The sequence below is a fragment of the Pantherophis guttatus genome, chromosome 1, assembly GCF_059756535.1.
Source record: "Pantherophis guttatus breed Tessera chromosome 1, ASM5975653v1, whole genome shotgun sequence".
Classification (NCBI taxonomy): domain Eukaryota; kingdom Metazoa; phylum Chordata; class Lepidosauria; order Squamata; family Colubridae; genus Pantherophis; species Pantherophis guttatus.
Genome location: NC_142063.1, coordinates 281,957,564 through 281,974,997, shown reverse-complemented (window position 1 = coordinate 281,974,997; position 17,434 = coordinate 281,957,564). Strand labels below are relative to the sequence as shown.

General features: G+C 36.0%; 1 protein-coding gene across 13 annotated transcripts in view; it reads right to left on the bottom strand.

The window, feature by feature from the left end:
* Positions 1-17,434, bottom strand: part of PRKD3 (protein kinase D3) — a 61,509-nt gene that overhangs the window by 38,508 nt on the left and 5,567 nt on the right. For 2 of the 13 annotated variants that reach the window (XM_060692402.2, XM_087883021.1), the window contains exons 1-3: positions 9,643-9,822; positions 9,018-9,118; positions 3,747-4,748 (exon numbers count right to left, since the gene is read on the bottom strand). In XM_060692402.2, the coding sequence (XP_060548385.1) occupies positions 3,747-4,037 (291 nt within the window). In that variant the 5' untranslated portion in view covers positions 4,038-4,748; positions 9,018-9,118; positions 9,643-9,822. Of the gene's footprint in view, positions 1-3,746; positions 4,749-8,697; positions 8,974-9,017; positions 9,119-9,469; positions 9,830-9,856; positions 9,939-10,181; positions 10,708-17,434 lie in introns of those variants that run through there. The other 11 variants (XM_060692406.2, XM_087883020.1, XM_087883022.1 and 8 more) reach the window with 10 other exon arrangements.

Sequence of the window (17,434 nt, the reverse complement as noted above, 5' to 3'; positions counted from 1 at the left end):
ACAGAATTCTCTGGAACGGCAGAAAGGATGAATCATGTGAGAAAAGGGACTGTAAAACAGAAAAATGCAGAATCAGATGAATTCTGGCAGTTCAAAGGATTAGAGTATATGAGACTGGATAAAAGGGAAGATAATAGAGAACACCACTTTAAGGGATGACAGAAGAGAGAAGAGGAAACATTAAAGAAAGCAGATAACAGAAAAAAATGATTACGGCAAAAAATGAAAGGCAAGAAAAGTAACTATGTCAAAGAAAGCCCTTCTCTGAAATCTTTTACCAGAATCTCAATATGTAGGAATCAAGCAGAGCTCTGGGGATAGAGCTATGCCTCTAGAATTATCTACTGTCATGGGATACTGAAATTGCTCTCATTTTGCCAGCAGATTAATACCTTGATTATCCTGTATTCTGTATAGTATTCTGATAGGTTTTAGACTCCTGATATACTGATCCATAACCTTGGAAAACTTTCCTTAATTACCCTGGTCCACCTCCCATCATAGAAGTCTACCAATTGAGAGACAGTTTAGTATAATAGTTACGATGCTGGCTTAAAAACCAGAAGATTGTGAGTTCTAGCCGCCCCAGGCATGTAAACCAACCAAGTTACTTTGGGCAAGTGACTATATAATTGAAACTATTTTAACAGCTGCCTAATCAATTTCTTTTCAATTTGAGAAATGATGGACACAGATTATATTAGTAGCTTGGATTTAATATTGCCACATTTGAGTGACTAACTCTTATTTCCTGTTTTTTCCCCATGAATCTTGAACACAATACATTTTCTATATATCAGAATATCCATCTAAAGGTGTGCCAATTCTCTCAGAAATCCAAATTAGTAACCCTGTAAGCATATAGCTTTAATATCTGTCCTATTTTTTCCTTTATTCTTTCCTGGTTGTGAATTCACTTGCCTGATTAAAAACTTTTAGAAAGTTAAATGTTTACAATATTTTATATACTTTCTGGACACTGCATAAAGATATTATCTCAATATTACTTTTTTCTCATGATCGATATAGCTTCTTGTGAAATATTCTCATAACACATATATTATCTAAATACATGGTCTAAAATATTATTTTAAAACTGTGTTGTACATCTCAAAGATTACAATGGTCCAATCCATTTGAGAGATCTACTTATGCAACTGGAGTCATACTGCCACCTGTGCACCAGCTGCAAAAATCCTTATGAAAAAGAAATCCACCACATATAAGCACCCCTCCTCCCTATTTCCTGATCAGAAGTGTGTTGTCTATATGGAACATATGCTCACTCTGCAGCTGCTGTGGGCATAATAAGAGCTTTCGTTCATATACACCATTCTAAAGCCAACTGGAAAGGACAAACTCAGAATCCAAAGTTATACTCCTTTTAGAGTACAATTGGCTTCCTATAACATGCTTCTGAACTTTAGCCAAGTGCTTGTACAATTGAAGTTGCCAAGAATCAACAGGAAGATACTAACTTAAAAGCCTGAATAAAGAAAAAATATAACCAATATCTATACAGAAAGAATAGTGGTAGCTAACAATATTAGAATAAGTAAAGTATGCATATACATGAGAAATGAATTTGAAAGCAGGAATGTTTACTGTAAGATATAAATGTAAGATTTCTCCTAAAAATGAAGTATGTTGTCCAAGTGTTGAAATGAACTACACAAATGGTAATATAAACTTCCAAGCTGACCAAAAAGAAACCAGCTTTGTTACTTGCCAAATTTATCTGTAATAATTTCTTGGGAATTCCACTAAAATCTCACTTGCAAATACTATAATACAATTTTCAAATCATAAGCTAATAAGCATACATTTTTAACATAGGATATGTTAGATCCTATGTCCGATCAACTGATTACACTCTAATCCACAATAAGTAAAAGAAAGTCCGGCTTTCTGATACTAGCATTTTTATTTTATATTGCTGGTACATGCAAATGTAGGATAAACCAGAGTTCATGAGCTCTTATCTAAAAAGATTAATGTAATATAGATGCCCAGATGCTGAATTTGGTTGTAAAAAGTTTACATTCAAATACTCATTTGATGAAGAAATTTCCTGTCTGACTTTTGGCAAATCACCAAAGCACCCCTGGGCTGATGTTTTCCCTGTAAGATTTTTCCCAGGGACAAACTGAGTGTGAATCCCAGTGAATCACATACACTTTTCCTGCTCCCTTTATGAATATAAATATTATATTGCTTTTCTCAGCAGTGCAAAGTGTAATACTAAATTTACAGCCTACTCCTAAACTTTCTGTGAGGAAATAGTATTAGAAATACAACATACACCTGGGTCTCAATCTACCATACTTTCTGCTGCTGCATTCATTCTAATACAATCTGCCAATTTTGAAGGAGATGCTATACTACTACTGAAGTATAAATCAAGTCATATTATACAAATACTCACTTGGATGAAAAATTGCCAATCATGTGCAAACTATAATAACTTTCCATGATGCTAAATTTTAAATTAAATCCTCCCTATGACATAAATAAACAATATATTCAAGATTCATAATTCCACTAAAGATTACAAGCCTATTATTATGTAACATGTGAATAAAAATCTAATGAACTCAATGGTACTATTTATTAAACAGACAACCAAAGGACTGCATTGTTAAATCCTAATCCAGGTTATCCGAGGAACCGTCTTGCCCCAATGATATCAGCCCATCCTACTCGCTCTGGTAAAAGGGACATGCTGTGGACCCTCTTGGTCAAAAAGCTGTGGCTGGTGAGGTGTAAAAGAAGAACCTTTTCTGCTGTGGCCCCCCATTCTATGGAATATAGGTGAGATCCACCCCCAGCTTGTTGGCCTTCCAGAAGAGCATAAAAACTGGGTCTGCCAGTTAGCCTGGGGTTTTGACAGGGTTGCTCCAATGGCCATCTCCATATTCATCTTGCCATTTTTGCCTCTTGCCTTTGTATTTAATGTATTTAATATTTTTTATATTTAAGATTTTAATTGTAAGCTTTCCAGAGTGGCTTTTCAGAAAGATAGGCAGTATATAAATTTAATAAATAAATGCATATTCTTCTTCTTCTTCTTTTTTTTTTTTGGTTTGGTCCCTTTGAATCAGTGTTAAATCTTGGTCAATGCCTGGACAAGTCCCTGCAGTTATCTTGGCAAGATTTTGGAAGTGGTTTGTTACTGCCTACTTCCTAGGCTGAGTGTGAGTGACTTGCCCAAAGTCACCAACTAGCTTTGTGCCTAAGGTGGGACTCAAATCTCCTGGTTTCTAGTCTGATGCTTAACCACTACCATAAACTGGCTCCCCAATCCATCTATAATCAATCTATATTTTCTTATTCACAGAAAGCTTATTCAATTGTTCAAGGCTTTAACAAACAAATGAGAGAAGGATTGAACAACAGCGAGCAAGTAAATTCTGTCCCTACATTCCCATCCCATTCACTGTTCATTTTGCATATTGACAATAAACTCTTGTAGCCTTCTATGTTCAGATAATCTTTTCACAGAATTTGGAATTCTGAAATAGAATTATTCTAAATTTCCAATGCAGTACTAATGGGTAGAAAAAGTTTCATGCTATCAAATCCTCAAAATATGGAAGACACCATGGATGACAATGTAGATAAGAATTTGCATGTTAATTTTTGCTCTTCCTGGATGTTCATTCAAACCTGAATTAAATACCTAAGGAGGGAGAAAGATAACAGTAACATGATCATTAAAATCAGTAAAACTCTGTGTTCTACTGTACCTTTTGATAAACTACAGAGCACACTAGGTCTTTAACAACAGATAGGGAGAGATCTTGAGCCTCAATTGTAACTGTTTCTCGAGTGAGACCAATCTGCAGCAAAAAAGAGATTCCATGTACAGATCCTCTGGAGTTGGTGAGGCTTTGTGTGCTGAAGCTGCCATTGGAAAGTCGGCCTGAGTCTCCAGATTGTGGACTTGAAGATAAAGATGGGGTAGGTGGAGCAGCAGCATGAGACACAGATGGAGAAAACTTCTGTAAAGATGGAGGAGAAGATTCGTTTGATGACATCTGAGTTGATTTAAATCCACCAAGACCTGTTCAACATACAGACAAAAAAAATTCTCTGCAATGTTGCAAGTTGAATCTCACATTTTCCTTTTATGATTCAAGAAATATCCTCTTGTCTAAATCATCTTCACTCTCCTTTTCATTCTGTGCATGCTGAGGAGTATAAATTTGGCTAGAAGTTATTTTAAGGAAAGGTTCTCTTTGTACAGCTTGTGTCAAAAATGAGTTGTCTTTAGCACCACATCCAGATATTGGGAGAAGTTTACATCATTATGAAATTGTTCACTTTAGAAACAGAAATATACAATATTTTTTCACAGAGGATCTTCATTTTGCTTTTGAGACAACTGTAGAGTTGGTTTTGTGCATGGAGAGAGTAGTATCAAATTGCCCCACTTAGAAATAGTGCACTTCACAATTCAATATGTGAATAGTTACATTAAATGTTCATATGTTTCAGTTTTTTAAAGATAATTAGTGTCTCAAGTCATAAGTATTGCCTTGAATAATGCTATTCCGTTTTCAGGAATTCTTTTATCATTTAACAATGATGAGAAAAAAGAGAACATTAATTATTTCCAAGTTTTCATATTCTGAAAAATGTTCATCTTTTAAAAGTAAAAAGCAAAATTTGTACTAAAATGTGTATATCAAACAGAAGTGTTGGGTTCACATTGATGGTCTGCAGCATTCTCAACCGCTATGAACTGCCTAAAAAGAAAAAAATAACATGTTATATCACATATATTAACAATATTACATAATCTTCACTCCAGTTAAAACCAGAAACAATACTACATTCACCATTGCTCATGTCACAATTTCTGCTTTCATTTTATTGGGAAAAAATTGCCTTTATTGTTATATCTGTTACAGAAGGAGCAAAGTGTGGTACCATTTATGCAAGCTTTTCAATCCTTGACATATTCATTTAAAGTGATCATTTATCAAGGGATCTGAAAGAGCCTGGAAGGTTGCTGATAGTTACCCTGAACTAAATGGGTAAACAATCTTACAGAGGTCAACTTTCTCTCTATATTATAATTTTAAATCTCCTTGAGTTACTGATTATAGAAAGTTATAGGAAAAGTAATTTTGGAGAAATTAAAAATAACTATTTTCAAAACAAGAGCAGGAAAGTGCTCTTTGAATCTTTGATCTTTGTATCTAGAACACAGATACAAAGTAGATACATTCTGTGCAGTAATGCTACATTTTCCTGCAATTACAGGAAACCCAAGTATAATATACTTTTAAAAGTGCAGTGTGTTGGCATTTTTGATTTCATGTAGTTATCAATCCTCAACAATTTTCCAACTGGGAAAAAAGCTATGTCAGCTTTTCATTTATATGGATGCTCTCATGAAATATTATACATAAAAAGAGCTATTTACTAAAGAAAATAAAATGATCATATGATAGCTTGTAGGGGGAGGCTGCAAGAGTTGGCAAGAAACTTTACTTGCTTGCCTGTTTGTGCATTGTTTGTTGGCCAAGACAGCCATTTGATGGGAGTGCCCAAATTCTCAAAATTCCAAATGTGCCATTGACCCCAAAAATCTGGGAATTACTGCACTATTATCTTCTATTGCAATTTAGTTACTAGTCCCCATAATGAGAACTGTGGAGCATTATGTGGGTTCAAAACGGGGTGAGCTATGGTTTAAATTAAATCAACTTAATATTATTATATTAAATATTAAATAAATTTAAATCATGGTTTAAATCATTAGGAAAAATTAATTTAAATTACAATTTAGTCACTAGCCAAAAGAGATGTATATAACCTTGATGATTAAAAAATACCCTGTTTGCCCTGACCTTAGTTTAGGATAGGAAGCAAGACCATATAGAATATTATGAGTTAGTTTCAACATTATCTAAATTCAATAATAAATTATTTTGGTTCTGATTTTGAAAATGCATTCTTATATTTCAAAAGTTGTGCTGTGACCACAAACTTCCAAGAAGTAGCATATTATGGTTAGGATTACATATTTAATAAAATGTTGAACTGCAGAAATAAATGGAATGAAACACCATTTGCATATTCAGAACATACATCTCTTGAACATAATGAAGAAGCAAGACATTATTTTCACAGAAACCATTCATGACTTATAGAATGTTGCTTTCCAATCTTGAGAAAATACTTGAAACAAAGTCCATATGGGAATGAAATTCACACTGATGACTAAATATATGTTGCCATTCTACTTCTGCTATTCAACACTAAAGTTGCAATTCAAAATGAGATTATTTAGAGTAAATTGCATTGCGTTAAATGCATAATATGTACTTATTTATACTATTATATACATCTTCACAGACATCTAAAATGTATATCTCTTGACACCAATAATAGAAATAGATGCCCTTTTCAGATAATAGTTCATTCATTCAAGGGAAATAAGCACGTATTGTTTTATAAGACAATTTTTTTGCATATTTTCTTAGAAATAACATTTTTAGATGTAAAGAAATGTAGAGTAATGGCTATATTAAACTCGGAGCATTTATCCAATATTTTATTTATTTACAGTGGGTTTCACCCAGATGTAATCATACTTTGTCCTAATGTTTTAACAATTCTACTCTAAGCATGACTAAATCTGGATTCAGTTCAATGTTAGAACAAGATTTTTCTTAGTGGATTAAGCAACAAAGTTACATAACTTTAACACAAACAGAACCAAAGACAAGATAGCAAACTTAAACTTCCTTAAAGTGTTCATAAATGGATATAAATTATTGACTTTTCAAGGTCTCTACACTGTCACATTCTCCAAAACTACAATTACAGAAAACGGTTTGTAGAAAAACATATTCATTTGTGTGCCAGTGAGATCTTCAACAAATCAAGAAGATAACAATAGAATTTTCAATAAGGCTTATCTTCATGCATAATTACTGTATGCTGTTTACACAGTGCTGAACAATCTAGAATAAATATAGCCTGACCATATAACCTGACCAAAACAGAGATAAATTTTAGCAGAAGCATTCTGACTTGAAGAAAAAGCCAGCTAAGTAGAGGAAGCTGCAACAACCTGCATGAGATCCAAGACACAGATGTTTCAGTTTTTTATAGTTATTTTTATTATAAAAATTATAAAACTAATATTTTATTGTTCTCAATACTAGTTTTGTATGTGCTAAAATGGATAGTGTAAAGAAAAAAATAGATTCACTTAAATTAACTATTGTATATTTACATTTAAAAAAACTTTTTCATGTCATATAATTAAATGTTTGTCTTAACAAGTGGTAAAGAAATTCTCAAGTATAAGGCACAAAAGCAGTGAATCAAGCTAATCAAGAAAAAAAGTTTAGTCAAGAAAAATTGCTATCATTTTTATTTTATTTATTTCCTACTTTCTTCTCTGGCAAGCTCAAGGGCTGCTGAACATCAAGTTCCACATTGCAGACAATATTTTATAACTTCTGGATATTAAATTTTTAGAGTTAATATTTATATATGTGAAAGGAGCAACCATTCTAGTCAGATTACATCTTCAATTTAAAAATGTCTCTTTCACATGCAAAACTGCAGTAGCACCAAAATTAAATTCAGAAAAAATATATCATATATTGTTTTTAATAGCCGTTTGTATTGACATTTCTTCAAAAATAGATCACTCATAGTTAAATAAATTCCAAGTGATTAGTTTCACATTGGAAATGTTAAAAGCTAACCCTTTCACTGCTAACCAGTTAAATAACCTTTTTTGCCTCTTCTGGGTCCAAGAATTTGAAGCAGACTTCCATATTTTCATTTTCCATGCTTCTACTATGGTGGAGACAAGCCCCATCCTTTATCTTAATCCTAGACTTCACATGAGTTTTTATCTTTAATAAAGACCCATATGAATTATAACCACAATGTAATTATTCTGTGATTTCCTCTGCAGTCTAAGGCTGATATTGTTTGGCTGCTGAAATATCTCAATTGCACAATGGACAAATTGGCAAGCTCCATAGTAGCCACACTGTAGAGAAGAAACTACAACAACTAAAATGTTGCCAAACCAACAAAAGGAGAGGAAAGCCACAAAGTTTGTTTGCTTTTTAAATTGTCCCTAATTTTCAATATCCAATTATATCTTTTTCATATATTGGATAAGACACTGCAGCTGTAAGAAGAAAGATTATTCAGCACAATGATGCAGATAACAAAGGAGTTTGTGCAACTCAACTTTATATATGCTTGTTTGGAGGGAAATTTGAATTCGGCTGAGCTCATTTTTCTTTGGTTAAAAAACAACAACCTTGTCCATGTGAAGCTCTCTATAACACAAAATGATGTAACTGAGATGACTAACATACTTCATTCAGACAACTGAGATGCAGACCCTAAAATGTGAACTGACTTGCTACCAGTAATACAATCTGTATTTGATGAACTTCAAACATAAGAAATGACTGAAAAATAAAAAGTGGAAAGTAGCTTGTAAGTCATTATTTTTCTCTTTACTACCAATCTGCATCACTGCTCTAATGCTGTTAACTTCTGGTAAAGTTATCAGCGGCCACCTAAGTTTGGAAACTGCATTATCGCAACATAGTTTGTAGATGTCATGTATAAAGAAAAATCACCCATCAGAATTGACTCATTCCATTTTCTGTTGACACCATTGTTTCCCAATCAAACATTACTCACAGCTTATGGCTAACAACCATCGCTCCGTTATTATGAGATTATCATCATACTGCAAACATCCTTAATTTAAAAAAAAAAAAGATTCCTAATTACACTCCCTCACCAAAAATTACTCTAGTAGTCCATGCGCCACTTCCTCAAACTCACAAGTGTCGGTGTGATTGTTTCCATGTAAACCCACTACGAGCAGGCTATGATTGAAAGCTCCACCAATCACTCTTCGAAACATATTCACGAAGCACCAAGGCCTGAGCTACAAATCTGCCAAACTGAAAACTGGGGAGAAAGAGAGAGAGAAAAGTTCCACAGGGAAATTATACCTTTACCAGTGCTTGTTAATACACTTTACAAATCTTTGGGCCAAGGCAGGCAGAGAGATCCATTTCAGGCTCTCGGGATGTCCTTTTTCTTCTATGAGCGTCTGTGCATTTCGAAAAGAAAAAGTTCCCCTTAATCTTTTTAAGATCTCGATTCCGGCTATACTAAACTGGAAGAAACTTCCCTCAGAAAGGGAGTAGGCTTTCTTAAGGCGAAGCAGCAGCCAACTCTTCTTGGAAGCATCCTCAGAGTTGGGGGCGGGAGGGGGGAGGTTGAGGGGAGCGAAGATGATGTGGCCTCAGACTCACAGACTCGCCCTGCCACACCTGGACGCGACCGGGTCGGCCTGTTTCTCCCCACACACACACACACACACACACCTCCCCCAGTCACATCTGTCCTGAAGCGGCAGTCGCCGTTTTGGCGCTGAAGTGCCTCCGAGTCAAACCCTCACCTCTAACTCGAGCCTCACTCCGCTCCGCTTCGGCTTCCCTCCCCTTCCCTTCCCTCTCTCGGTACCCTGGGAAGGGCGGCACTACCGCCTCCTACGGACTGATATAACTTTCCATGTTATCTCCTTCTGCTGGGTTTCTTCACCTTCGCGACCCGTAACTCTTGACCACTCACTTGTAGCTTCGAGAAACTCCCACTCCGCCCCGGGACCGGGGTGGCTTCACACGCACCTTATTACCGCCGCTCCCACTTTCGCGCACACAGACACCCATTCGCACATATATGTACACACGCACACACACATACACTAAAAAAAAAAGTCTCAGCCGCCCCAGAAGAGACACGGGAGGGGACGAGAAGCATGCTGGGAAGTGAAGTTTTCCCTCACCCCTTTTCCACCCGAAATGAAAGCCATCAAGAACTACAACGACCGCCAGGCCGTCGCGGCGGCGAAGCGGCAAGGTTGAGATGGCGCAGGCGCCAAGGAGGCGCACCGAGTTTCCGTTACTTCTAGTGCCTGTGGCGGTTGATGTTCTGAATCGCGAAAATGGGGACGGGGGGGGGGGTTACGCAGGGACCCTTAAAACGCGGAGAAAAGTCTTGAGGGGGGGATTGAGCAGGAGATGCAGGCGTCAAAGGGGGAAAAGGGGGGGGTTCTGCTGCTCTTTTTTTTTTTTTTTTTGAGCGAGAGGAGGAATTAAGTTTGAACTAACCCCTGTCCGAGAGACGTCGCGAGGTTTTATTTGGGTTCGCCTCTTTCATCGCTGAGCAGCCTCAGTCGAGTTATTTTTTACAAGCCCCTTCGCTGTTCTCGAGCTCTTGGATGAAGGAAGTCAGAAAGCGGAGCTTCGCTTGTTCGTGTCCCAAATTCCAAGCGCATTTGATCATCACCTTCTCCCGCGACCGTCCAGCACGTCCCTCTGTCCTCAGTGTCTTCCTCTCTTGAGGAGGATAATCCACTCCATTTGTCGCCCCAAAGGCCTCCAAAGCCTGCTGCCGTGGCAAAGGTTTTTGCCTCTCCAGAGCGCCTCTTCGTTTCGTTTCCCTTGACAAAGGGATGACTGTATTTATGCGACTTGGTTTACGGTTTATTCTTTTTAACTCAAATTTCCTGGGGTTGCAGGACACATTCAACCAGAAAAAGGAAGCCCTTGGATTGGGTCCATTCCATCCCACACGAGCATAGATGGTAGCTGATTAATGTGTGGGTCAACGTGGCACTGGAGCTCTGCCTATAATGGAAAGGTTTTCAAAGTTCTCTGCTTACACCACTAGTGTTGGTGGGCTGTATACTGTACTCCAAAGTCAAGACTGGTGGTCTAGGGGGCTCAGTAAAAAGATAATGATCCTGCGAAATATGGAAGAACAAAGCAGCCTCTGACCTGTATTGGCTGCCCCCCCCCTCTCCCTTGGTCCTTCTCTTCACTAGACTAGCCATGCCCAGTTCCTGTAATCGTTCTTCATATGTTTTAGCCTCTAGTCCCCTAAATCATCATTGCTGCTTTTCTCTGCACTAAGATTGATCAACTAGTATATAATAGATGTGAGAGAACTGACAGCTTGGTACTCTTATCCTTATGACAAAAGCGTTTGGGTTGGTCTGAACTCTGTCCAAAGCAATTATTAGAAGTCAGATTCAAGCACTGATAGGTTTTCAGGCTGAATGGATATGGTATGCTGTAGCTTTTTGTTGTCCTCCTGGCACTTTGCAGCAGAAGTGAGGATATTACAAATGTAAGTTTTGTTAATACCCCAGATCAATAGTTGAGTTCACACAGTGCACTAAGTAATACTATGCATTGTCTGGTTCTGGCTTAATGGATGATCCCAACGATCATGGTTTTGAATAATTTACTACTTAACATGAGTTTTGAATCCAGCTACTCTTGCTTTTGTTGACCAAGATACAATTTGGGGATAAATCATTTGTAGTGGTTGCTGGAGGTGATTGCTAGGTAAAAGTTCCCACTAAATAATGGTGCCTGGTCTCAATGCTTCCTAGAGGCATGGAATATGAAAGAAATTTAACAAACTCTATCTATTACTTAAAAGTGCCTTTCTGTTCATATTTTAGCAGTGCCATTATTTAATACAAAAAGAATCTAGAATAAGGCAACTTATTATCCCTTGGAGAATAAACACATAGTAATTTCATAGGCTATCTAAAAGCAGTTTTCTTTTTTCTATCTGTTTTGCATACGATTATCCCCATTACTCAAACTGCATGCATGAATTCATGCATACATCTTGGGTTTTATTCTGGAACACAATCTGTAAATATTTTTAACCAATTGGTATTTGTAAATCATAAAAATATTTGTAGTTAAGAAACAGGGTTTTATGTATACAAATAGCAAACAATGAAGTTTTTAGAAATTAAATACAAAGCACATTAACCAATCATATTAGGTAAACAGTGCAAATTACATTTTTTTCTGGAATAATAATCTTAGTTTACTAAATTATTTTAAAAGCTGTTTACTTATTTATGCAATTGGGATGCTGCCTGTTCTTTCTTAAGATATAACCATATCCTAGAAAATCTTCAGTTCGCTATAACTTCCTACTATCCAACCCAGAAAACTCTGCTTGTAAGGTTTTATTTACAGGTAGTCCTCAATTTACAACCACAATTGAGCCCAACATTTCTGTTGCTAAGTGAGACATTTATTAAGTGCATTTTGCCCCATTTTACAACCTTGCTTGCTACAGTTGTTAAGTGAATCATTGCAATTGTTCAGTTAGTAACACGGTAGTTAAGTGAATCTGGCTACCCCCTTGATTTTGCTTGCCAGAAAGTCCCAAAACTTAATCACATGACCCCAGGACACTGCAACCATCATAAATATGAATCAGTTGCCAAGCATCCGAAATTTGATCACATGACTATTGGGATGCTGCAATAGTTTTGTGAAAAATAGTAATAAGTCACTATTTTCAGTGCTGTAACTTTGAACAGTTATTAAATGAACTGTTGTAAGTTGAGGACTACCTGTCTTAAATCAATTCCTAGATGTAATTGAAAATTCTGGTTTGTCTGAACCTGATAACCATAGGTCTGATTTAAATGAAGCTTAACTAATCCTCAGGAATTTAAATGTAGTACTCTAAGAAGTGAAGAAAAGGAAAGATTCTACTTGCCTGAGAATAATACTAATTTGTTTTTCAATTTATTATGCCAAATAATGGCATTATGAAATGTTTTGTGAATTGGAAGAATTGTTTGATAATCAAAGAGCCAATGGCATTAAATATTGTGTTTTATGTTTTCCACAACTTGCACTTATATTTAATGTTATGTTTTGATTTTTCCTCGTAGTAGTAAGGAAAGTAATAAGCTATCTAACCCAGAATTTGAACAGAATCCAAATATCTATTTAAACTGACATTAGCAGCTTGCATTAACTCTTCATATCATGATTTCAAGCAGATTTTGAAGCGATATTCAGCTTTAAAACTCTGGGGGATGGGGCAATTTTTTTAGGAAAGATAAGTTTGAAACACCTTTGATTTATGGCTTGTTCTTTATAGGCTTTGACCATGACATGGCCACATTTAATTTGATTCAGGATGATTGCAAGCTATGGACATGTGCATATTTTCTGTATTTCTAAGGTAAAGAGTTATTTTGTTTTTGAAATTAAAACTCAGTGCAGCTTTTGATTTAACCATTCATACGTATAAATATAATCATGCAAATACAATGTTCATGTATGTAATTATACTGCACAATGTTACAAATGATTTAAGACTGATAATCTATTGATGTAAGCAAGTAAATTCTTTTTGATCATTCAAAAACTTCATTGTAGCCAAAAGCCAGAAAAAAAAAGTAAGATTTTATACTTAAGATTGTGAGATAGAAATTAGAATGGGCTGAGATATTACCTGCCTCTTCAGACTTTATCATCAAAATTAGACTTAATAAATAAATAATATAATAAATGGTTAAAATTTGAACTGTGAATAAAAACACATACATTTGTTGTTACTTTCTTACAAGGACATTTATATTCATTCATCCACCCTAACACAATCTATGAAGACAAGAACTTTTTTCAAAGCAGAGAAGCTTCTAAAAAGTTACAGGCTCAGTCTTCAATTATGGGATCTACAGTAGCTCAAAAGATAGACCAATTATGACAAATATATTCACTTCCAATTGTTTTAGGAATATTATCCCTTTCTGTGGTGCTTGTCACACAAAAGAAATGTGAAATGTCATGGGACTTGATGTGATCTAGCGTGTGTGTGTGTGTGTAAAATCACTAGAAAATCATCTGGCTGCAACCATCACTATCAAGCCAGAAAGCAGTAGTGCCAGAAGATAATCTCACAGTTGAACACATCATTGCCAACAGGCCCCTCCCTTATTCTGGAAGTTCAGACTATAATCATTTCCAGCAGGAAGACCTGCAACACCAACCTATTGTTCAAATAACTGTTGACTTTTTTGATTTTACATAATCCACGATGGCATCTACAGACAAACTTCAACATACGTAACAAGCTATCTCCGGGGGCCCATTGGCAATTCTGTCCTGATCTCACTACATAATAAAGACAATCATTTTAGATCATCTCATTCATCCCCAATTAATTTTAAGAACTTACATCATCTCATTTTTATACTATAGCTGCAATCCTATACAGTATACATTTACTTACCTAAAAATAAATTCTACTTAATTCATGTCACTTACTTCTGAGCCAACTTTTATTTTAAAAAATCAGAATTTCCCCCAAAAGTTACATATTAGATTATGCATTTAATAAATAGTTTGACAAACAGTCAAAATACTTTGTGTAAAATAAAATATAACATGCATATTCCAATTGCAGCTTGAATAAGCTTTTACACATAAATTTAGGTCACCTTCCAACAACTGTTATAGCCAGATTGGATTTCTTGATTTGGTGCCCTCCATGCTGGTTGGAGATTATAGAAGGTGTGGTCCAGCAATACAGAGTACATCTTTAAAATACCTGTGCCTAATCCAATACCTGTCATCCTAAATCCAAATCTGGAAATGGAAGAGATTCATTGACTTTGCAATATTTGATGCAGCCTCCTGCTTTAACCATCAAACATGATCAGGTTACAGATATAGATTGTATCAAATTCAACAGCAACTGCACAGAACTAAAAGTCGTTCAATAACTGAGAATCTGTTTAATTAAAGTGTGTACTGTACATAAACACTGGTCAAAACAGTTTGTTCAGCATAGTAAACCATTAGGTGGCACTGTAACATTATGCTCAACAATTGTGCAAGAAATCTACAGTATTTTAAATATGAATTTATGCTAGGTTAACATTCTAATTGACTCCATAAAAAGAGATGTCCCTTTAATGCTTGGCTATTTATACTATCATCTTCCCTCTTTCCTATCCTAAAGAGCTCATTAATCAAATGGCCATAAGCCTAGTTTGGCTATTATTGTCACTTTGCAGAAATCAAAATTTGAAATCAAGATTAGTTGAATGGAGCTGGACTGGGGTAATGATAGCAAAAATTGCCCTTAATTATTAGAGAGGGTGAATGTGTCTTTAATGACTGTGGTTTATGACACACTGAACTACAAACTAGTCAACCAGCTCCCGGTGCCTAGGATGTTTTGTGGTCCCAGTCCATGTGCTCTTTTATGACTTGGTGTAGTCTGCAAACTCAGAAAATTAGATTAAGTCAATTGTAGCTCAGCATGTTGTGTGAATGCCACCATGGAGTTAGATGTCTATTGCTAACATTGTTCTATGCAACTCTGCAAGGAAATAATCCCATTCAAACAAGTATCCTCAAGTCACGAAAACACTGATGTTCTTTTGTCAGGATCCTGGCATTTCTTCAATGCTGTTAAGGCAGCCGGATTCATAACAGGATATGAATCAGAATTACTGAACACATCACAGTCAGCTCAGCTGCAGCTTGGATAAAGACCCTCCTTCTTTTGTGATTCCTCTAATTTTCTGACAACAAGGGAAATTATCTACCCAGGAGGGAAATATCCAACTCCCAGTGGTGAGTTCTGATTACTGTACTGAATGTGATATAATAACTTGAAGCAGCAGTGTTAATATGCATCAATTAAAATCTCTTTGAATGGCCTTCTTAAAAACATTTAATCTAAATATATTTTGCAGCATGGCAATATATACATAATAGTCTTTCTATATAGTTTGCATATGTCCAGTTATCTCCCAGAGGAGGAGGCAGACAGCTAATGTCTTTACACCACATATAAAGGCACATCTGGTGTGAATCTTGAGGAAATTATTAACCCAACTATGCTCACACAATATTCTAAACTACTGTTCAATAAATAATGCTTTCTGAACACAGTATTTGTGGTTTACAAACTGTGGTAGAGTTTATACCATATGCTAAGCTACAAAGAAGCAAACTACCTTTTGGATTAAACTAAAATGTTGGGTTTCTGGCATTGTAATACATTGCCAAGCAACTCACTATCAGAAAGCACTTCTTGGAAGCACTCTCAGTTTGCTGAAGAACAGGTACCTTGGCTAGTTTCAGTGCCCGACTTCTTCCTTCCATATTTAAAAACTCCAGTGGTTCCTTTAAATTGAAGCCACTTATGACTTCCAGTTTTGCGTCACAGTGAGACAGTCTGGGAATTAGCAGGCTCCAACGAGCCCTGCGAAAACCACGGCTGACGAACTGCCGCCGATGGGTCTTTGGACTAGAACCGTCCTGCAGGAACGTGGAAGAAAGAGAGGCACCTTGGACAACCAAGAGGAACAGGCAAGTTCCTTGGAGGTTGGAGGGAATTCTCTGTGACTCGGCGGCGGGGGGCGGCAGCCATGGCAGCTGCCACGAAGCTGGGACAACCGGATCAAGTATTGAGCAGGAGGAAAGTGGAACGGAATGGAGTTTTTCGAAGTCAGGTAAGTGACAGCCAACCCAGGCTTGTAATAACATCAAGGGAAACATCTTTTAACTACAAGACCCCTAGCGATAAAATAGCATGGGGGCAAAGAAGATTTTGAAATGTAACTTTAAACAGACAAAAACCCGATAGAAAATTGATTTTTGAAAAAAAACTAATTGGAAATGTTAAACATTGAGACATGGTCAAAGGATTGGAAGAGTTTAAATTTGCACTGGACTTTAATAAAAAGATTTGATACTTTTAAAGCTAAAAAGAGAAGCCAATAAGATTGTTATGTAACTGAAACAAGATGGATACTTGTTAAACAATTGGAAATTGTGGATTGCAGAGAGACCCCTTCTGGAGTAAAAAGGAACATTGCAACTTGGTTTTTGTTTTGGGAAATCGTGAACTTTATAGATAACAACCGTGAGAATTTGTGGAGGATGATTCTTTGTCTGCAGGCAGCTTGACTATGGGGGGGGGGAAGAAAAGAAAAGAGGAACCACAATTAAACTCTTACAATTGGGATAACATCAACTTAAAAAGAAAAAAATGGCACAGGAATTAGAGAAGGAACAAATCGATGTATTTGACTTGGAATGGAAATAAGAAAAATAATTAAAATGCCACATGGAGGACAAAATTAGGGGACATTGAAGCTGAAATGAAGTATATACAAGCAGACAAGAAAATGAAGAAACAAGACATAACGGCTGGAAATAAAGAAGACAAAGACAACGTGATTAAATATGAATAAGAAATGCACAGGTGGATAGTAATAATAAAAAGGAGGTTTTTAGAGACTATATTGTGAAAAACAATAGTTATAAAGATGATTACACTGGGATTAACAGTGAAAGAATTGGGGAATATGGGGTAAAATAGAAAAGTCCAAGACTTTGATCTACAAAATAACTATATTGAGATTAATGATGGTTAACAGAAATATGAGAAGAATATGTTACAGATACTTAAAATTGAAATATGAATGGAAGCTATAATATATGAGAAATAGACTATGTTAAAAGAAAATATATCAATGGACATAATGAATCAATTTTTATTAAGATGTTAC